At 34.1% G+C, this 23,646-nt stretch overlaps 1 protein-coding gene across 1 annotated transcript; it reads left to right on the top strand.

Annotated features, from left to right (window-relative positions):
* The first annotated feature begins 511 nt into the window (after positions 1 to 511).
* Positions 512 to 23,576, top strand: LOC113522426 (uncharacterized). The gene is given in 23 exon segments (XM_052897736.1): positions 512 to 696; positions 894 to 1,671; positions 1,674 to 2,701; positions 3,164 to 3,396; positions 4,299 to 4,383; positions 7,147 to 7,327; positions 8,336 to 8,506; positions 9,711 to 9,886; positions 10,542 to 10,652; positions 11,270 to 11,397; positions 12,092 to 12,184; positions 12,398 to 12,860; positions 12,863 to 13,874; positions 14,229 to 14,419; positions 14,859 to 15,191; positions 15,409 to 15,534; positions 16,179 to 16,323; positions 16,999 to 17,122; positions 17,588 to 17,711; positions 18,462 to 18,534; positions 18,955 to 19,041; positions 19,367 to 19,482; positions 19,761 to 23,576. Coding segments are annotated over 22 exon segments (5,910 nt in total). The 5' UTR covers positions 512 to 696; positions 894 to 896; the 3' UTR covers positions 19,896 to 23,576.
* The last annotated feature ends 70 nt before the right edge of the window (positions 23,577 to 23,646 follow it).

Below are 23,646 nucleotides of genomic sequence, written 5' to 3'. Positions count from 1 at the left end.
ATGCTCTGTAAATAAGGATAGATAAAATACATTTCAGTTCATAAATTTTCGCATGAGAGCTGTAGAAAGATCTATTATCATCGAATCATTGGTTAATTATTAGTTGCACGAGTATTTTAAATTCGTAAAGTTACATTTTAAACTATTTAAAAATATAACTTTTACGTCATAATAATAACGTGAATCTAAAGATATGTGATTTTTTCATTTTATAGAATCGATAAAACTATAATAATAAATAAAAAAAACAAACAACTTGTAATATACAACACTATAAACAGCGACATTTAGCTAAGTTCATACTGGTAAACTGTTCATTTTAATGGTAGAAAGAAATAGATATAATTATGTCAGCTATTAAAAAACAGTACTGATATATACTGAAGTAGACGCAAAAGTAAGATAGATATAGTAATATAAAAGAGAGGAAACGAGCTTTGTTTGAATGAAACGAGCAGTGCCGTTTTTCAACTAGCCTATCAACCAACCAACAGAGCTGATTGAGCTGAACATAGACATAAGAGCGATGGCGATGTGTGGTTTCTTCCGTTCGTTAATATTTTTTAGCTAAATTTGTTGCTATTGTGGAATTTGAATCATATAAATGATATATCCAACTGTTGGAAATCTAATTAAAAGTAATCAAGTGTTACAAGTCAGTTTCCGTTTGAGAGTTGAAGACTTTGTCTACGAGAGGTAAGTTGTGGATGTATTTTGTATAATCGCACCGATGTAGGTACCTATGTAGGGTAGGGTGGCTGAGTTGAGCTTGGTTTAATGACCGGTTCTCATATATTCGGTGATGGAAACATGTGACGTTAAAGTTCTATTCAGATTCCATTTATTTTCATTCATCAAAGGTCAAGCTAAAAATATCAGATGTTTTATCACAGGTGATGGAAGACAGCTCGGTAACCCACATGGAGACAGACGTGTCGTCCACTACCGGAGATGCCATGGATATGCAAGAAGTGACTGGCTCTGACGGCAATGTAGAGATGGTTGTGATAGTGGAGCAAGTCAATGATGATACGAGTAGTAATTGTTTCAATAACAATGATAGCCAGACCAGCCAGGAGGATGATAATAACCCAAATAGTCTTTCATCTCCTCGGATATCTCCAGCTAAGAGTCAAGATTCTCAAAAGTTGATTGATAAGTCTTTAAGACAAAAAGTGATACCAAGTACTGATATGCATCATAAAACTATGTCATGTGTTAAATTAACACACTCTGAAGATATTGTAGACTCTTCAAGTAAGACTGATATTCCAAGATCTCCAAATAAAGATAACCAGAAATCATTGAGTAAAGAAATTCAGGGATCTCCTAGTAAAGAATTCCAGAGTTCTCCAAATAAAGAAACTAAGAAATCACCAAGTAAGGAAACTCAATTTTTTCTGAATAAAGAAACTCACAGATCTCCTAACAAAGAAATCCAAAATTCTTCAAATAAGGATATTCAGAATTCTCAAATTAAAGTAACCCAGAGTTCTCCAGTTAAAGTAACCCATAGTTTATCAAATAAAGCAATTAAAGAAATCTATAGTTCTCCGATTAAATCAATTAAGGAAGTCCAGAGTTCTCCGATTAAATCAATTAAGGAAGTCCAGAGTTCTCCGATTAAATCAATTAAGGAAGTCCAGAGTTCTCTGAATAAAACAATTAAGATTAAAAATCAATTAAGGAAGTCCAGAGTTCTCCGATTAAATCAATCAAGGAAATTCAGAGTTCTCCAATTAAAATAATTAAGGAAATCCAGAGTTCACCCCTTAAAGTGATTAAGGAAATCCAGAGTTCACCCAGTAAAGCAATTAAGGAAATCCAGATTTCTCCAGTTATAGAAACCCAGAGTTCTCCAAATAAAGAATCTAAGATGTCTCCAAATAAGGAAACCCACATTTCTCCAAATAAAGACACCCTAAATAAGCAAATACAAAATTCTCAAAATACAGAAATTGTTAAGGAGTCACAGAAATCTCCAAATAAAATCTCTACTAATGAGTCTGAAGAGCATGACACTCCTACAAAATTAACCATACAAGCTCAAGTTCTAGAATCTATAAAGAAAACACCAATTAAAGAAATTTCATCAGAAAATACAAAAATTAATGGTAAACATGAGGAAGCTGACAGTTCTAAGAAAGAAGTTTCAGCTAGGAGTGATAATAGTGTCCCTATAGAAATCATAATAGAAAAAGAAACCTCTAATGATTCTCAGATTGATACTGGCTCTGATATATCAGAGAAAGATCATAATAAAAGCATTAGTAGGGAGCTCAAGTCTCTGATTAATTCTGCCAAAGAGTCAAAGATTATTAGTGAATGCACACAGCTTACTAGCAAGACAAGGAAGTCAAGATCTAATTTAGATACTTCAAACACAAGTCTGAATGCTTCTGTGGAAGCCGATAAAATATCAGGGGCCAGACGAAGCAGTACCAACTCATTGAAGAGCAACTCCAGTGAGAAGTCAGAGAAGACAGCAGTCAAACGATCTATGAGATCACAAAACCCCGAGTTTGTAAACAAGGTAAAATTGTTTCTCAATTCAGTCACCAAAGGACAAAAGTTTTCTGATGAGGTGTCTGATGGGGAGACAGAAGAAAGTAAAAGTAAGGAACAACAGACCAATGTATTGACTAATACAACCCACTCAAATTCAACTACATCCAAAAGGAAAAAAGTGGGTGGCATTGAAGTAAGTTAAAAATACTTTTAACTTATTTTTGGTTACAGAATATTATTATTAAAATTCATAAAAACAGGTAGGGGGTCTCAACAATGAATGGGATAATGTACTTTTCTTTTGAGGTATGCCATTTAATATTTTCCATATAGTATTTATTACAGCATGGAAGGTCCATCTACAAATAATACTAGTAATTTTGTGTGCTTTCTAAAATCTTTTTTGTTACTTAAAATAGTATTCAATTTAAAAAAAGTACCTAACATCATAATATATTATTTTTTTCCAAGTGATTAAGTAACTTTTTTAATATAGCACAAAATATTTATGACACTTATTGTATTTCAAAATGGCGGCGATATGTCTTTTGTCAAGGAATAAACATATTTTTTGTCAGGTTTACTTATTATGATTTTTTAAATCGGATTTCGATGTTCATATATTTTTTTTTAATTTATACTTTTTAATAAACAGAACCAGGAAAAATCCAATAAACTACGGTCTGATGCCTACTGTTGGAGATGCCACTGGCTTGTTGAGCAGCCAGCCAATGAGAAGACACATGTACCAATGCAGTGCACAGTCTGTCCAAGATCCTTTCACTATAAGTGCCTATCATGGGTGGAGCGAAGTAAAATTGATCCAGAAAAAAGTTGGGTGTGCCCTGAGTGTATGGGTGTGCTGCATGCTGAAAGTTCAGAGACTAGGTGAGATGCATGCTACATATATTTGAATAGAATAATTCTTTTTCTTAATATCATAATATTAAGGATGTGAAAGGGAGTTTCTTTGTTACTCTTTGGCACCTTAATGGTTCAATTAATTATGAAAAATTTGCCATACACATATTATTTGAAATGAGGGAACACAGGTAACTTTTTCTTTCCTGGTCCTACAGATGAAATTGCGGGAACTGATAATCTATAAGTAATACTGATTATTTTTATGTGCCCCTAGAGACTTAAAATTAAAATATATTATTGACGAATAACTTCTGATGTTTCTGTTTAACATATCAGTCTGTACATTTAAAATTTTAGAAGTACTCACTTATATCTTATTGTTTTTATTTCTATAAATATGGCTGAAGATTTAGTCTCGAACACTGTTGTATGTATAATAAATAATAAAGATACACATATATATAACACAAACAGTGAATTATAAAATACTAGCTTTTGCCCGTAACTTCATCTACATGACCGGATTACGTTTACAGAATTGAGGTAAAAAGTAACCTATATCCATTACAATCCCCATATAGTATGTGTATACCAAATTTCTAAACGATTGGTTAGTTGTTAATGCATTATAAAGTAACAAAAAAAACTTACTTTCTTATTTAATAATATTAGTAAGGATTATAAATTAGTATTTATTAGTAAAAACTCATTCAAACACTAGTTTTTAATATAAATTTATTGATTTGTATATATAGAGCCATAATAATTAGTTGCAATATTTGTTTTTATAGTCTTTGAAAATTGATAATTGTTTATTCAGCATATCTATGTTTCAATCCAAATTAAGCATTTGTTATTTTAAAAACAGCTTTCAATTTTAAGGGTTAAAAAATGAACTAAGCATATTCGCAACAATTAACTTTCAGATCAGTAGCTATGAAGAAAATATCACTGGGGATGCTACAAGAACTGCTGAAGCATGCGTTGGAGAGAATGATGGAACTCAATGGGGTAATGTCTCTATTGCCTAACCTTCAGCAACTGTTATCCTTATATTTTTCTATATATAAATAAGGATGGCAGTTATGAAAAATCTATTTGTCTTATTATATAATATATACGCTTCTTTATTTTTTTTAATACTAAGGTCTCATGCATGAAAAGTAGATCGATGGAAAATTCCTATTTTTTTTTTATAGAAACTATTGCTTTGGAACAGAATATCCATACCAAAACAGTTATATACAGAACGTAGTTTACATAAAAAATGTCCTATTGAGAAGGATAAAAAGTATATTAGGTCAAAAAATCTCTAAGAGAAAACGACCTAAACCTAAATCTAATAAAAATAAAGTTTATTATTTAGATATCTACTTATTTATTATCAATAGACAAGAGAATTGTAGCTATATTTATAGTTTTTCTTTTTTTTTAATATTACTGAAGAATGCTTCGCCTTATATTCTAAAGATATTCTAAATTATAAATATTTTTAACGACGATATAACTACGACTATTTTTGCTAAACTAGATGTTATTTTGTGGAATTTAATATCACTGGTTATTTGATTCGAATTATTTTGTTTTATTCTGCTACCGTTATTATGCGTGCGACTGTCAACATTCTAAATTTTTTTTAAATGGTTGATAATGGAATGATAACCCCGCCGGCGCTAACGGTATACACTGGCAGCGTACCAGTGAAGGATAAGTGAAGATGAAAAGATGATTTCACCTGAAATTAAGCACAATGGTATCTAGGGGGACTTCGTGGAGGTCGACCTGACAGGGTTTATTGCTAGCAATAGAGCTGGTAGTTTCCATTAATTACAATTCCTTCCCCCCCAACATTCTAAGGTTATAACAACGACTCCTATTGTATTTCCTCGTAGTATGGGTGTAAAGAAATATCAATACAAAATGACAAAATTGTTCTGATTTAGATTATCAAATCAAATTATAAAATTTGGTTAAAGTCAATCAATTTTTTTTCATGATGAATAACAAACTGACGGACAGATAACTTTATAGTAAGTGTAGATAATATATTTGTAGATTTGAAAAGGGTATGGAATAAGTAGAATATAAATGGAAACGACTACCTATTTATAGTTACAGATTACAATTTTCTATCATAATTTGAGAGTTTTCTTGTATGTTTATTTTATAGAGACTAATTGGTTGGCATAATTCAGTATACTGGAATGTGCATTCATTGGAATTACATAGTTATTATTTATGGTTATGCGACACGTGAATGCAACTACGTTTTATGTAGGCTTGAGTATTAGTTACTTTCACCAAAACCATTGTATGGAGTGTCGATCGTATTAAAATGTATGTAGCATTCGACGCAGCGTCTGGGTAGCGTTGGTAGCGTGGCGCAGACCGGCCGGGCTTGGTAAAATGACCTTGTTAGATTATCTGCGTAGCTGCGCGGTCCCCGATCGCGACGCGTGACGCCGTCTTCTCTCCCGCTCTATCGCCCCCAATCGATACCCAAACATCGATATATCCCTCTCGCTCTATACTAATAATAAACACGTCAATGTGCGTGTGTACAACGTGTAGTTGTGTGTATCTGAGTTTTTCTTGATTCATCACTTTGTCATGCTTTTCTATTAGCAGACATGTTTATTGTATTTTCAAGTGATACCACTATGTTTCGATATCAGATTAATAATGTCCAAAACAATATTACACTTAATTTTATATCGTAAATGGATATGAATTAATTTTATAATCATATTTCGATTCATAATGTATGGTCGAATCAATTTCAGAAAACAACGAGAATTACCCTGAATTGCATTTTTTTGTACACTTAGATTCGTACAATACCTAATTATATGTCATGGAATCATTAGCTTGCAAAGAGTATTAATGATTTAATTGTATGTAATAGCGGTAGTCATGACTGCTTGCCGGGTGGAGGTTGATAGGTCGGTCCCCGCAATAGTACATAGTTAGTTTTTAAGCAACTAGCTACAAAATGAAAGTTCTCAATACGTCTGTAATTATTGAGTTTTTATGATTCTTTTTAAAATGCAAACACGGTTCCATTATCGTCATATCAATCGTTAACTGTCCACTGCTGAACAAAGACTTCCCCCATAAATGAATTTTGCCAGTAGTTCCCCCACACTTAGCAGGCAGATTTGCAACCGTAGTTACGATTTCGGTGATGTTTTAAGAGGTACGCTGTTGCTCATTCCTGGACAATTAAAGTCCCTTAGTCGCCTCCGACGACCGACGTCACCGACAGGAAAGAACAGGGTGGCTCATTCTATGCCGGGACCACACGGCTTATAGGATTTACTTCCGTTTTATTTTTATATGAATTTTGTCACTGTTGCAGTTTTTTTTTTTTTTGAAAAATTGTTATATTGTGGTTGGCGTATCTACGCTAACTCCACTTATTGTATATCTATATATTTTTTTCATAGAAACTAGAGTTAGTTTCTATTAAAAAAATATTGTAGTTGAAGACCCAATACAGTGGAAATATTTTAATCACTTTCAATCACAATTACATTACTGGACCGATGGGATGAAATTATTAGCCTGATGTTACTCTTGGAGTGTGATATTAACCTGGTAATGCGAATTGAAATATCATACGTAAGAATTTATGTTACGCTGCGCGTGCGCTGTTTATTACTCTTTAATTTTAAATTAAAGAGTAATAAACAAAAAATTTTGAAAAAAGAATTTAAAATAAAAGATTTAAATTCTTTTTTCAAAATTTTGATTTAATTTATACCATTCATCCAGGTGGAGCCATTTATGCAGCCAGTGGACCGAACAACATTTCCTGATTACGACAAGTATGTAGTACATCCCATGGATCTGACACTGATGAAGAATAACATACAATCTGGTGCATACGGCAGCACGGAGGCCTTCCTGGCTGATGCACAATGGATACTACACAACAGTATTATATTTAATACATGTAAGTTTTTCTTATATATATATCGCAATATTTGGCATCTCCATTAAAATTCCCTAAATAATAAGAAAAATGTAAAATTTTGCACAAGAGCTTTTTACATATCAAATGTTTGAGTGGGTTAATGTTGATCTTCACAAAACATGGCCAGTTTGTATGATTCTCGTTAATTTTATTACACGGTCAAAAATTTATTTGCTATCTGCTGCATAAATAGATCTTAAACAAGTAACTAGAAAAAATATAAAGTTTATTATACATTATGTAGTAGTATTTTCGAAAATTTATCCCTTAAGAATGCAATAAAATATTTTATATGTGAAATGTAATTTCATTTTAAAAATGCTTGTACTATTTTATAATTTTATTTTTAAATTCGCCGGTTTTGCCTGCAATGTCATGCATTATCAAGGATCATTAAATCAATCAATCAATCATCTTTATTCATATACATCTGTTATAGATTCTTATGATACGACAATTTATAATTATAATAGTTACTATATAAAATAATATTAATTAAAAAAAATACAATAATTACATTTACAATGCAATTCACATTAATACAATATTCAAATCCATGCAGTTTTGTCATTTAGATAGTCATTTATTTAATAATATACTTTTGTACAGAGAGTCCTTTTTATATATATCTTAAATTTTAAATTTAAGATATATATAAAAAGTTACATACACATACAATGTTTATATGATATGCAATACAATAATTCAAACTCGAAATTCCACTAAGTGCTATATAATTTCAGAACTTTAAGTCACTTTATATACTAGTGATTTGTTCCAGCTTCACACAGGTAGAAAGAATTTTAGAAAATAATATATAGCTTATGTAACTCTCTGATAATGTAGCTTTCTATAAGTGAAAGCATTTTAAAAATCCATTGAGTAGTTGTCGAGTTTATTCATTAGAAATAAATAATTAAATCTTTCCTCATTATAATATTAATATAGATTCTGCCTTGTCTCAATAATATACTTGAATGTTTGCAGTGCAATCAAAGTTGACCGGTGGCGCTCGTGGACTAGTTCGTTCGTGTCGTGCCGAGATGGGCGAGATCGAGGCTTGTCCAGAGTGTTACGCAGGCGCGCATGCTCGTCGTCCCACCTGGTTCACCGACGTGTGTTCCACACCTCACGTGCTGCTCTGGGCGAAGCTTAAAGGTAAAACAGGCTAACTAACCAGATCATTCTCACTTGTCACTGATACACTAGCAGCATATACTGATGGCGTACGCAGGGTTATGGTTCCATTCATCATCTCTGTCCCGTTTTGTGTTTCTAGCATGAAGCAGTTGTGTTTGCATGACTGTGTTTTAGCTTAAAAGATGGGATATGGCAAGGAAATTATAAGGTATAGGGGCATAACCCCTAGTCCTCAAGAATGGCAACACACGAATTGTAACATGGGCAATATAGTGTACTATGTTATTTTTGTTTTTTTTATACAACCTAGAATGGCAAACAAGCTGACAGCCCACCTGATGGAAAGTGGTAACCGTCGCCTATAGACATGAGCAGTACCATAGACATAACAGAGTATACTGTTTCGCCCATGACACCCCCGTGCTTTGCCATTCCTGAAGACTCAGGTGTTATTCCTCTGTACTTTGTACACAGCCATGCAAACACAACTGCTTCACGATAGAAATACGAATGGGACAGAGGTGCCCAAGCAATCGACTTTTGGGCAAAGTCTCCCTCTTAGATGAAAAGTCAAAAGAAAGTCTTGTTATTATGCAATTTCTCCCAATCATATCAGCCATTAACTATCCACTGCTGAACATAAGCCTTCCCCTTAGTAGGTTATGCCCCTAGTTGACACGCTTAACAGGCAGATTGGCAACCGCAGTTAGGTTTTAAAGATGTTTTAAGAAGGTCGCTTCTGCCCATCCTCTGCCCTCCATTAGTCACCTCTTACGACACCCACGGGTGATCTATTCTATGCTGTGACCACACACAGCTATTATAATTTATCAAATCCAATGGTATGTACATATTATATATAGTGGGTATTAGTAAGAAACATTGCATTACCAGAGGGAGACTTTGTACAAAAGTCGATTGCTTGGGTAACTCTGTCCCATTCGTGTTTCTACCGTGAAGCAGTTGTGTTTGCATGGCTGTGTTTCGGTTTGAAGGATATGACGTGAATTTACAGGGCACAGAGGAATAACACCTGAGTCCTCAGGAATGGCAACGCATGGGGGGTATAATGGGCAAAACAGTATACTCTGTTATATCCATGGTACTGCTCATGTCTATAGGCAACAGTTACCACTTTCTATTAGGTGGGCTGTCAGCTTGTTGGCCATTCTAAGTCGTATAAAAAAAAATTATAAATAATGTGCTTCATCTCATCTTACAGGTTTCCCTTATTGGCCGGCGAAGGGCATGTCGGTGAACAACGCGGGCATGGTGGACGTGAGATTCTTCGGAGCGCACGACCGCGCTTGGGTGCCGGCTAAGGACTGTTTCCTGTACTCCGAGAAAGACCCCAACAACTTCCGCACTAAGAGACAGGATATATTGGACAGTATGCAGGTACTGTTTGATAACTTCTCTGATGCAGTGGGTTTTTTAATTAGATGAAAATTAAATTTTGCACTCACCTGTGTTAATGTATACAATGGCGGGACGCCAGGGAAGAAACTCTAATAATAATAAGTCATTAACCAATACTAGCATTTCTGCAAGAATGACCAATGAAAATAATGAAAAGCAAAATGGCAAAAATAGTGATAACAGTCAAGTAAAAGATAACATACTACTATGATAACGAATTCAGGCCAGTTGGCGTATCAAGAGGATTTTTTTTTTGATGGGTGGAAATGGTATAGTAACCCCGCCCGCGCTAACGGGATACGCTGGCAGAGCACCAGTGAAGGGTGATAGATGAGAATGAAAACAGGTCAGTTAGCCTATCATGATAAATTCATCAGGAATTAACCATGATATTTTCCAGGGAGAAACGCGAGGAGGTCGACCTGATTAGGTATATTGCTAGCAATGGGATTCTCAGTCTACATTACTAACAATCACGTTAATTACCCAATAATACAATAATAAGATGCCTTTAATTATTGAATATTTGCTTACTATGGAAGGTCGCAATAGCAATATAAAAGAATTCTTCAAGTTGATGTTGATGTGCGACATCGAAGTGGATCCTTAGTAATATATAAATTGATTATTGCAGGAGGCCGAGCAGCACATCCGGAATATTTCACGGAAATACGGTAAATTCGTTTACCCACCTTTTAAAACGCAGTTCGATCCGTCAAAACTGAATGAACAACTCAAACTTATGGTAAGCCATACATTTAAAGTTACACCCTTGTGAAGTAATAAAAAAGAATTAGCAAATTTATTAGAAATTGTCTAACAAAATGGAGTATGGCTTAACTAATTGTCCAAGAAAGTTTTATTAGATTTAGGCATATTATCATTCATTGAATTGCATTCAATTTACCTGATCATTCAAAGAAACTAAAACCTCCTATTATCTTATGTTTATTGTTTTGTCTTTTTAAATTGAAAAAATTATGCAAAAGAGAAAGAAAACGTTTTTTTTGATAGATTTAGAATGGCAAACAAGCTGACGGCCCACCTGATGGAAAGTGGTAACCGTCGCCTATAGACATGAGCAGTACCATGGACATAACAGAGTATACTGTTTCGCCCATGATAACCCCCATGCGTTGCCATTCCTGAGGACTCAGGTGTTATTCCTCTGTACCCTGTACGACTTTTGTACAAAGTCTCCCTCTGGTACTTTAATAGCTAAAATATTAGACAATTGTTATTTTTTTTTAAATATTCAGGTTTATTAGATTTTAACGCTTTGGGCATGCATTATATATATCCGATTACATCTGAATCATATTTGTTTTGTAGCAATACAAAAAGTTTTTACGCTGTTTTCAGATTCCGTCCTTCGAGGGTGAAGTGCATACTCCAATGAAAGAGAAGAGGCCTTCAAATAGCTCATCACCAATGGTAAAAGATAAAAGCAGGTCCAACTCTAAAAGTTCCAAGAGTTCCATTCGTGAAGGGTGAGTATTTTCTGATAAATTTATGATTTACTAGCTGTATATATTGCTATTATTAAAATGTTAATGAGTATAGTGGAGTGAATAAATAATTAAATTAACACTGACATACTGAAATGACATAATAAAATAATGTAAATAAAGTTAGTATTAAGGACTCAACATTTACAGGCTTATGTGTGGCAAAATATGTACTTATGTTTTTTTAACAACATGTATCTCATGTTTCAAATGAATAATAAATAAATAAAAATATGGTGGTTTCATCATGTGATTCAGTGTATTAACTATCCTAAGTTCTAAGTTAGGATATAACATGTTCATGTACCAAATTTCAGTCATTTAATATTTGAAGAAAGAGTCACAAACACCTATACATTTATAAACTTTCACATGTATAATAGTAGAGAGTCAAAAAGAGTAAAAAATACAGTGGTTGGAATGAATGTGTATATTTTTATGTGGTGTACAATGTAAGATTAAATTTAATATATAGTATGTTATATTAACAACAGAGCAATAAGTTAAAAAAAAATACCTTTATCAGAACATGGGACAAGACATAAAATATTATTTCTTCAGAGCATAGTTTCTCAACCTTATTTTGCCCACCGTTCACTTTACTAGTACGTTTTTTAAGGAACCTGTATTTTATTGTGTTAGAAAGAGTGAGTGATATCTTCATTTTCTTTTACAGTGATAATAGCGAAAACGATGACGTATTACCAGCTCGTAAAATGGCCGATGGCGCTGTTATTGCTCGAGTGGACGACGACTTTTCATTAGATAAGTAAGTATTTGTTACACATTTGGCGGTAGATCTTATTAAACAACTGTGAATTAAACTATCCTATGTTAATTTTGGGCTTCTTCAAAATGTTTAAATTTCAATCTTTCAACATTGCATTGTGTAAAAAAAAAAACTTCATTTCTAACAAATTTTCTAACAAGAAAACATATATTCTTGCCTTATAAATAATAATATATTTTTACCTATTGACAGAGATAAAACAAAAGAAACATATAGCTCTCCATCTCGAACTAAAGTGAATGAGGCTTCGAGGAAACGGCGTCGCTCTGACCTCGAAGAGGCTGTTATCACGATTATGGATAACAAAGAAAAAAGGAAACGTTTAACAAATGATAAATTAGATAACTCTATTCCTCAAGAACCTAGTAGTAGCAAAGACATTGATATGAAATCCTCAGAAAATAAAACAAAAGACAAAGCAGAAAATTCATTGAAGACTAGAAATAGTGATACCTCAAGGTCATTACTAGTAAATACAAGTGGAAGTGAAAAGTCTACGCCTAGAGTGGCTCCTATTAAGATAATAACAACATCAAAAGGTAATAAACATGCAGTTAAAACGAGTACCCCGAAAGATACGGTTATGATTGATAAAAGTGCCCTTCAAAAGGCAAAGTCACTAAAAGTGCTTAAATCACCATCTAATCAAAAGATAGGAACAGTAAAGACGAAAAGTCTAGACGAGAGAAGCGCAGAAACTCTAGAAATAATAAGTCGTTAACCAATACTAGCATTGCTGCAGGAAAGACTGATAAAAATAATGAAAGGCAAAACGGCAAAAATAGTGATAACAGTCATGTAAAAGATAACAGCATTTCAAATACAAGCGTAGAGGGTGACAGTAATCAAGTGGGCAGTGAAAAAAATAATAAGCAAAATGGAGAAAGTTCGAAAATAAAAGAAAAAAGTTACATAATGTTTGATGATGATACAAGCCTTGCAGTTTTAGCTCGGGGAGGGAAGAGCAGTGACAATCAAATGTCCTTTCTTCCTACTATTAGTAGTGTCCGAAGTCTGTCCACTACTGCTCAGATCAGTTGTACAACAACAACTAGCACCGCGTCCAATAAAACAATTGAAGTTACTATAGAACCAACAGGGACTAGCGTTTTTACGCCAACAAGTACTGATGGCGTTAGGAGTATGAAGGAGGCCGTTTCACATCTCGAGAAACTTAGAAACAATGCTGACAGGCCGGTTGTAGGTCGCGTGGGCGTACGGGCTTTCGCACGGATGGCATCATCTCCAGAGAAACAACAGAACAGCAATGTCGAAGTAGAAATAAAAGCGGAGCCAATGGACTTGGATGATGCGGATCGACACCACGAGAAGATGGATCTGATGAACGCATTCAAACTCCGACCTGTGAATCCGGCAACGTCGAATTTACGGGAAGTAAGAATTAATAAGGTCGTAGTGACCCCCCTGAATGCCAAAAAAGTGCCGGCTAAAACGACAGAGATAAGGCCCAGAGCGAAGAAAACGTTCCCGGCGCCTCGCAAACCCGATGAAGGAAGATCGGAACTGAATGGCAAAAATTCGATGGTGTATATCCCTATTCAACCGCCAGCCACACCGGGGCCCGCTCCCCGCCCGCCGCGCCCCGCCGTTATCCCCGCACACTCTGTTTCGCAAATCAGGGCGAAAGCACCAGTCATTACCACAATCGGTGAGTAGTTTTTTCCTATTTATTTAAGAAATTATATGAATCCCGCAACTTTATCATGTGCATGTAAACACATACAAACATACATCATCTGATTAGTAGCAATGTAATAGTGACATCCATGTATCATGATTTTTCATCATTTTTGTGTCCATGGTTTACTCATTACCTGTTTACTGTTTTTGAATGTATGTCACATCTGACATGTAAAAAACGTTTAAATATACCATATAATTCTATAAATCAATTTTATTCTATTTTTCCGATAATCCTCATATCATTCTTTATATTTTGAGATAGAATACAATTACTGATGCCCAATATGCCCAATAAATATTTCCTTTCCATCGAATACAGTGAGTTCGTCGACGTCAGTTGCGTCCGCGCTGGGTACGGCCAACCAGGCTTCGTCACTAATGTCGATAGGTGCAGCGGGTCCAGGCGTGCCCACTGTACCCACCAACGTGCATACCGTGCCGCTCATCACCTCCGTCAACGGACAGTGGACCTTCAGTTTGCAGCCGATAATGTCTGTTGGAGGTGTCGATGTGAGTTTGTAATCTTACTAGTTTGGCTACAAATATAGATGAAGCGTATTCTATATCCTCCTCTAGTGCAAATGCTACGAATATACCAAATTTCATGAGGATTTCTGCTATTTATCACCTCCGTCAACGGATAGGGGACCTTCCAATTTCGACATTGCAAAAGGACGAGGTTTGCAATTTGACTATATTTTTTATAATATTCTTCTTTTTTATTGAAATAGTTTATTTTTATAAATAAATCTATTACTCACACTTAAAGGATGGAATAGATTTGAATAAAATTTGGTTTTCTGTTGGGCGGTCTGTATCTAGAGATAAGCCCACATTTGCTCACAATGGCTGACTTTTCTTTGTAATTCAATGCGCACAATTAAGATTATTTATAGACTAATATGGACTGCTGTAATTCATTTATACACATTTCCCAATTATTTAACAGGGTACAAACTCCCCGCCATTATTAAATGGGCTATCTGAACGGGCGTCGACTACTCTAATGCCGCTATCGGCGGCGGCTGCGCTGGCCGCAGCTTCCGGTCAACCCCCTACGCTCGCGCCACTGCCGGCCACGCCAATAGTCGCCACTGCCACACCTGTTACGTCCACCACACCCATCACACCCGCCGCGCCCGCCACGCCAGCCACGCCAGCCACGCCAGCCAAGCCAGCCACGCCAGCCACGCCCGTCACACCCGTCACACTCGCTACAGGTCTCGCGCAGATTACGACCAAGAATAGTACAACCAACGATGCTTCTGCCAATCCTGGAGAGGTAACTACATAATTATGTTGGCTTATAATCTATAAATAAGTAGAGTCAAGTCACGCGTAATGATTTTTAAAGAAACGAATTTTTACACATTTGGTTGCGATAGCTGACAAATGCAAATTTAAACTGAAGAAATAATTATTTTTTTAATCAAATTTAACCTTTGATTTTTTTACTGATGATACTGTTTTGATTCACTAATAATTGTTTTATTTTACAGCCCCCGCGACTCCAACAGCGGCCGGGGTTGTTGAACCCGCTGGACTCCAGCACGCCTGTCGGCAACCTGCTGCCGCCCACCACCGTCGGGCCTCTCACAGCTAAGCTCAACCAGAACGCTGTTAAGGTACTATTCATACATATCGTCAATATCTGCTATATGAATATAGGTGTCCCCCATAGACTGCCATAAGGAATGGTCCTGAGCCACCTGCATTCATTGACTACCTGCAATGTATTTGAGGTTGTCACTTCATCTAGTGACAGGTTATCCTATACTGTATTTGCCCATACAGAGTCGCTACTCAGGAACCCTTCTTATTATTATATATCGTTTATTAGTAAAAGATAAATAACATCACTCAGGGATTTAGACATTTTGCATCATATTATGCTGAATAACAAAATATCGAAAATAGATTTTGCTTTCAGCTCCATCTGGCATGGTGTCTAATTTTATTTCTCTACAACTATCTTAATGTTTGAAGCCATTTTACGAAGAATTTAATTGTTATTAAATGCCAAATAGTCACTGTAAAGTAAGATAATTATTTTGTAAGAATGTTACGTATATAAGTATATTATGCTCAGCAAATAAAAAAATAGGTCACTTAGGATGATTTATGGGTTCTAAAGATTATGCTATACATTTAAATCCGTTCAGACATTTACAAGTTATGGTGGAATAAAGAAATTTTATACATATATCTACTCTGAAAATATTACAATAATTTTTTGAGCAACCGTGTACTAATATTTCAAAATTGCCAGTTGACAGATTTCTTCCGTACGCTATTAGAGGACTCCCTTGAGAAAGTGGACGAGCCGGCCTCGCAGCTGACCGCTCTGCGGCTCCAGCTCGAACAAATCAAGTGGCGGCACCAGCAGGAGCTCGACGAGATCAAACACAATCATGGTATAGTAACCGTCGAACTTGAATAAAAAATGAGCGCAGTCATGAAAAATTTTGCGCATGCGCATGTCTGTGAAAAGAACTGTCATATTATTTTTTTTTGTATACTACCGTATACTATTTTGATATCTGCACCATTTTAGTATCATACGTAAAAAAGAAATAATTACTTAATTTTTTTTATTATTATTATTATTATATATATTATGGTATTATTCATTAATCTCCGCTGATGAACAAACAACATTTCTGGATGGACTTACTTGAAAATGTATAACATGTAAAATATACTGTCGTGACCATGACGTAGTGCAGTATACTTCGAAACATCGACTATAAAGAAGCAGGTATGTAGGTACTATTTACCTGCAAACAATTTCCTATGCCGTTAAGTCCTGACAGTGTACTTAAAATATGTGTAAACAATGCGAATGTTTAAAATTAACACTTGAAGGTTTTTTTGTTTTGTTTGTTATATTTATCAACGTTTTAAGTTACATTGTAACATCAAAGTGTAGATAGGAAGTAACATCTATCATTTTCTTTAATATTGTAGTGACAATATACCCATATATAAAAAATAATATAAAATAAGCCATACTCATGGTTTTTTTTTAAATTACATAATATTACATGACATTGCGGATTCTGATTAATTTGTATGTTTATTGTGCACAGACTTGACACTAGCGGAGATGCGCGCTTCATTCGAAAGGGAGAAGAAGCGAGCGGTGAACGAAGCACGCCGCGCCGCGCAGGCGGATCTCGAAGCCGCCGTCAAACTCACCAAGTCGAAGCAGTGGTGAGTTATTACTATTTCTACACGGGTTTTTATGCAATTTAGATTGCAAATAAGCAATTATTCAGTTTAATACCAGCTGGAGAGAAGAAGCAAAAGAAAGTGACAAAATAGTATAATAGTTAAAATAAATTTGTAATTTTTAGTTTTTATGAATATGGGGTAAAACGTTAATCGTTGAATATGTTGTACTTAAATCTACCAACAAAAATTTTACACCTACTTTGAAATGAAATATTAAAAATGGTTAATCTTTTACTGATATATAATTTTGTCATTCCCACACTATTATATGAACGCTTCTAAGCTTCACATACACGGAGCGGTTATCGTAATGATCATTCGATTTTTAAAATTAAACGATATATCGCACGTGTGTTAATGTTATATAGAAAAAAATAAATTGTTATGATTATCGTTTCGATTGATCGTGTATGGCGGCCTTTAAACTGTAATCCGCGTGTGCAGGTGCGCGAACTGCAGCCAGGAGGCGCAGTTCTATTGCTGCTGGAACACGTCGTACTGCGATTACCCGTGCCAGCGCGCGCACTGGGCGCAGCACTACGCTGTCTGCGCGCAACAGAGGCTGGAGGTCATTACGCTGTTACTCACTCATTATTCATTTCAGCCATTTTTTTATACAACTTAAATGGCAAACAAGCTGACGGTCTACATGATAGAAAGTGGTAACTGTTGCCTGTAGACATGAACAGTATCATTAACAACAGTATACTCTGTCGCCTATGTAATTTAAATTTATAGTATTATAGTAGTTTTTATCCGCAACGTCGTACAATCGTTTGCATGATTTTTTTAAATGAATATATGCTGGTGCGGCCCCAGTGAGAGATAATAGGTGAGAATGCAAACAGATCAGTTTGCCGGCCAAATTAGAATTCCACAAATTCCATGTCGGTTTTGTGGCGCCGGCTTCTAGAAAATTCTAATGTATACTTATGTTCTTTTGATATTATAATTAGGTCCATCATTAGGTTTCAGCTGAAAGACAGACTCTGCTTGCTGGACAAACAAACGCGTCCTAAACAACAAATAATGAGATTAGAATTATTTCAGTTATGTTATGATGTGTAGCGTCATTGGTGCTCTTCACCCACTTTTTATCTGTCGTGGGTTCTGAAGCCCCGAACAACCATGGAGTCGGCGCCCCTAGCGTGGAGACTACCTGATAGAGAATATTAATAGCAATGGGCCTGTAGACCCCATTACTAACAAATCCTTTTCACCTCGTTTGCATGATTGGAATATTGTTTACCTAAGCATTTCTGCACTTTGCCTCGCAATTGGGCCATAAAATTTCAATTGCTATATTTACACATTACAGGATGACAACACTAGTAATAATAGTATAGGAAGCCCATCAGAGAGCAGACTACAGCCGCAACCAGATCTCCCAGTGAGTTATTTCATTTAAATACATTCAAATATACTCTTGGCCATGTTCCACATCTCATATTAAACATAACTTGTACTATGGAATACTTTCTTTTTGTAAATACAAATTAATTTTTATAATATTTTTTTTTAATAATCATAAGAAATCTTTTTTGGTGAACACGTCAAAGAAACTCCTAAAAAGATTAGAAAATCTAAAAAGATCATTTTCTTCATTCTTGAATTACAATCCTAAATTGAAATTCTCCTAATTAATTATTTTCTACGAAAATCCATTCGGGTAGTATTCAAAGGCCTCTTTATTATACAGGATTTTGTTATATTACTCTCTCTAATAAGTCGATAAGAAACTGGCGTGAATATAGATCTCTAAAAACAGACAGTAACGGGACTGGCGTATTACATAGCACGTGTTATATTGGCCTTACAGAAAGCTGCGCCGGCGCTGACGGCCGCCAATGCCGTCACTAGATTTGGACCCGACCACGCGACGAAAACTTCCATCATAAGTGAGTCTGATACCAATATACTGTTTTGATATGATATGTATTTATTTGGTTTGCAATAATTGTCACTTTTATAATTTACATATATATAACAAATAAAGCAAATATTAATAGATAAATTACAAAGTTGGCGTTATTGAAATGACACCATATAGGGGAGATAAACAATTTCAAAGCAGACGTATGAGGTAGCAAATTTTTATTAAGCGTACAATATAATTTCAATACGTGTTTTTCATTAATTTATAGTTCATCGATAATTATCAATTGTTTAATCATAATAAATGCAAGAATTCATAATTTTTAACACTTTTTATTATTGGTCTAGTGAGTATGGTAGAGGATACGAGCGGTAATCAGACAATGAAGTGCGTCGGTACATACAAGCCGTCCGCTTCCAGCTCTGCGCCCGCGCAGGTCTCACCCGTCATTATCAACAAACAAGTATGTTGTTTGTATACATTTGATGTATATACATGAATAAAAACTCAAACTTTCACATTTATATTATTACTAGAATTATATTTTATAAATGTACATAACATTTATATAATAAACTATTCGAAAAAGTTGAAAGTAACATGCTTTTTTTGCAAAGTTTATTAGCCAGAGTTCATTATAAGTTATAAAAAACAATACAATATGTTTGGGCGTGTTATGGGATTCAGTTTCAAGTCATCTATTTTTTTTCTCTAATAACAAGTGATACTTTATTCCTTCAGGTAATTACCAGCGATGACAGCACCACAACTAAGAAGGTAGTGACCTCAGGGGGTTACCTAATAGTGGGCTCGAGTAATAACTCACCATTGGTGACGCCGGCGCGCCGTTCGCACGCTATACAATACTTTACGTGAACTGTGCTAGTGCATACGCTGTGATTTTTAAGTACTAATTGTAAACCGTGGCTTTGCTTGGATTTTGGATTAGGATAAGTGTGTCCTATTTATTTATTATGTTCTGTGTATCAAATTTTGTTGAGTTTGGGCGTGATTAACGTACATCTTTGCTGAATTTTATGTTTATATCACTAGTAAGGTTTCTTAAGTCGCCCTGCCATCTGGTGGTTATTAGGTTTTTTTAAGTGACATTTCACAGACTATATTAGTTATATTATCGTATGTGTATCACGTCAGAAATACTGAACAACACATAAGAAATAGCACGGATAGTCACAGTGTGGTGTGGTGTTTATAATGCTATATTGTAATGTAAGTTACTAACAGAGATTATTAAAGTTCATCACAAGGGCCGTATGCTCGTATGCCATTATAAAAATAAATCTCGAATCTTTCTAAAAAAGTGGTTGATTCAGTGCTGTGGAGTTCATGAGTAACAAATACGTTTGTATAGAACTATTTTAAAGTATGATTTTAAGCTTTGATAAATGTAATGTTAGGTCTTATTATTGAACATGTCTGAATTAGGATGTAAATATAGTGTCATGATATACTTTTTTGTATCATTTGCTATTTTTAGTCACTGGTCGTAAAGGCTGGTTTATGTCTAATTGTAATAATTACATACTTCAAGCATTATGATTTCTATTTTTTTTTTTTTTTCAAGGTCGCGATGTTGTAAATATTGTAAAATTTAGTAAATTTTGTTTTAAAAGATGTGGATCTATTGTGTTGTAAATATACAATAGGTCGCCTTGGAGATCTTTTTCGGTAACCACGAGAGAATGATCTCTGGAATTATGTGTTTGTTAATACTGTTATTCACACTTTTGGAGCATGAGCGACATAGCTCGAATGATACTATCTTTAAATGTTAACTTTATCTCCATGCAAAACGGTTTATATTTAATTGTATACTAATATAATAAGTTTATCCATAAGCGTATTTAAGGGGGGAGGAGGGTAGCGTTCCCGGCCCAGAATTGTCTGCTACCCATCCCAGGATCAAGAGCTTCATAAATATGTCTGCCAGTTCACATACGGCTTGTTTAAATGACCAGGCCCATCCTTAAAAAATAATTTTAAATATGCCAATGAGTTTATCTCTTTTTTGCGTAAACAATTTTTGTATCTTATTTTGTTACTTTAGTGACTTGATCACAATGTTGAAAATAGTATGGAGTAACCCTAAAGGGGTTCTAGTTCATATGTAAAACCTCTCGTAAACCTATTTTAGATACGTGTTTTGCCCTTTTCTTTTGCATTAATTTCTCAATTTTTAAGACCGTGACAAAACACCGTAATAGTTAAATTAGGCCTGTAGAACGTTTTAGTATTTGAATAAGGGAGGTGTTTTACAAGACAAGAATTTATCAGTCTGTAATGTAACGACATTTTAAATAAAGGATGGTTAATTCCATATTCTGGAATTATTAACTATATTCGGTTTTTGATGTAGCGAGTATCAAAATGCATTTATTACACTTTTATTATCATACACAGGATTAGTCTGATAGCGAACTGAAAGTCAGTTAAACTATTCACTTGATATTGTTGCTAAGTAATCATCAGATATCCATTATTAATCAAGTTCCAATGGAAGTGATAATAATCTATAAAAGCGATTATATATCAATAGTATTTATTAATCGATAAAATTGGTACCTAATTATTTAAATGGCTATGTATGATTGTATAAATCGAGTAGATCGAATAAATGGCAATAAACTAGAATGCTAACGCGCGAGGAGCACTATTACGATTGGTGTTTCCTATGTTTTTTATCTCTATAGGCAATTAGCACTTTTCATATGCTATTAGTTTGTCATTTCAATTTGATACAAAACAATTTTTATAACACTAATTGAAACACGAAAGTTTTTTTTTTATTTCACAAATTACGTCGCTGGCTTTCATCTTCGCTATGTACCTCTGTAGATCAATACAATGTATATTGTGTATATTTTTTAACTTCGTACTACACAATATTTGATTGTTATTATTGCGATGTAGTATTGTTCGACATGGATTCTAAATGATAACTTTTAAGTTTCCATTATATTGTTTTATTTAAATAACTACATGGCAACAATTGTTAAAAATCAAATCGCTGTGATGAAATCACGTTTACATTATATATAACAAATACACTATACGTGAAAATGTATAATTTTGTTTCACTAATATTTGTAACTTTAAGACTGCTAATTTTTAAGTTTACGTATCCACAGTCAATCCATAATACTGATAATTGGTTAACACAATTAGTTTTAGTCCTATATTTGTTTTTTTTTTTTTTTTGCATTGCGTGCAATAACAAACTCCTTATTTTTTTTTTTAATCGTGGTTGTATATTTTGGTACAAATAATAAAACCAATATTCAGGCAAACTTGATGTTATATCGCTCAAGATAAGTCTTATAAATATTTTGAGATATGCCTAGAACTGGAAATATTTTTATGCCGTCAAGAATATTACATATTAGGTAAAGTGGTTCGTGAGGCTTATAATATCCAATTACAAAAACATCCAAAAGGTTTAAATTAGTATTTTATGTTAAAATGTTTTTTGAGCATTCTTTTATTTTTATTATATTAACCATTAATAGTTCACTGCTGAAATTAGGTCTCCCCTATAATTAATGGTTTTGCCAATAGTTGCCACCCTTGGCACCCAGGTAAAAGGAGGGGGTGGCCCATTCTATGCCGGGACCATATGGCACATATGAATCAATAAATATGATAATTCCAATATGACAAGTCTCATATTTTCATTTGGCAGCTATTTTTTTTTTCGATCGATATTGTCAACTTACGTCGCATTTCGTCACATTATACGTACATTATCCTAAAATGAACGTGAATAAGTGTATATAATAATATCATAAATTTCTATTTGTGGGTTTATATCGAATTTATATCGAAAACGGGTCAGTAAACAGCGTCTGTCATAATTTTTCTATAAAGTGGTCAAACCGTAGACGTAGTATACAAAAAAGAGACAAGAAAATGATTATACTATGTGCGTGTTTTGTAAAGGTGTACATGTGACATCTGAATATATTAGTATAAAGTATCTTTAAACAATGTATCCTGGTCACTGAAATAATTCATAGACTTTACATTTTTTTTTTCTGTACTTTTCGATTCTATTACATGTTAATATTTGATAATATATTGTAAATTTTAACATTAAATTTATCGTAAAATTTATTTATTTGGTCCATTGAACAATTTTTTAATGATAAATAGGTGATAAAATTTTATTAGCGCATTTTGATTACTTAAACGACAGATTATGAAAACTACAAATTGTTAAAATGGACGCAAAAACAGATAGGTATCTTAGGTATCTTATTAATGTACTCGTAAAATATTTTTGTATTATTAATGTAAAGATATGGTATATTGTTTAATCATAATATGGGACAGAGGTTGTCGTTTGGTATTTCTTTTGTATACTACTGCAATATTAATTACCAACTATTGTTCAAACTTTTGGATGTTTTAAGCTTTGTTTATTGTGGCCTGAACTGATAAGTTTTACTGTGTAAATACTCGTGATTTTATCGATTGTGTAGGCTTTAGTGCATAAGGTACGAAGTATTTAAGTTTCAATAAAGACTATGTCGAAATTAATTTGCTTATTATTTTACAATAAATATTAAAGTTATGTACTTTTTAAGCAATTTCAAACATTTATTTGAAT

The sequence above is a fragment of the Galleria mellonella genome, unplaced genomic scaffold (assembly GCF_026898425.1).
Source record: "Galleria mellonella isolate WM207_F2 unplaced genomic scaffold, CSIRO_AGI_GalMel_v1 utg38, whole genome shotgun sequence".
In the NCBI taxonomy this organism is placed as follows: domain Eukaryota; kingdom Metazoa; phylum Arthropoda; class Insecta; order Lepidoptera; family Pyralidae; genus Galleria; species Galleria mellonella.
This window is presented reverse-complemented; position numbering and strand designations above follow the sequence as displayed.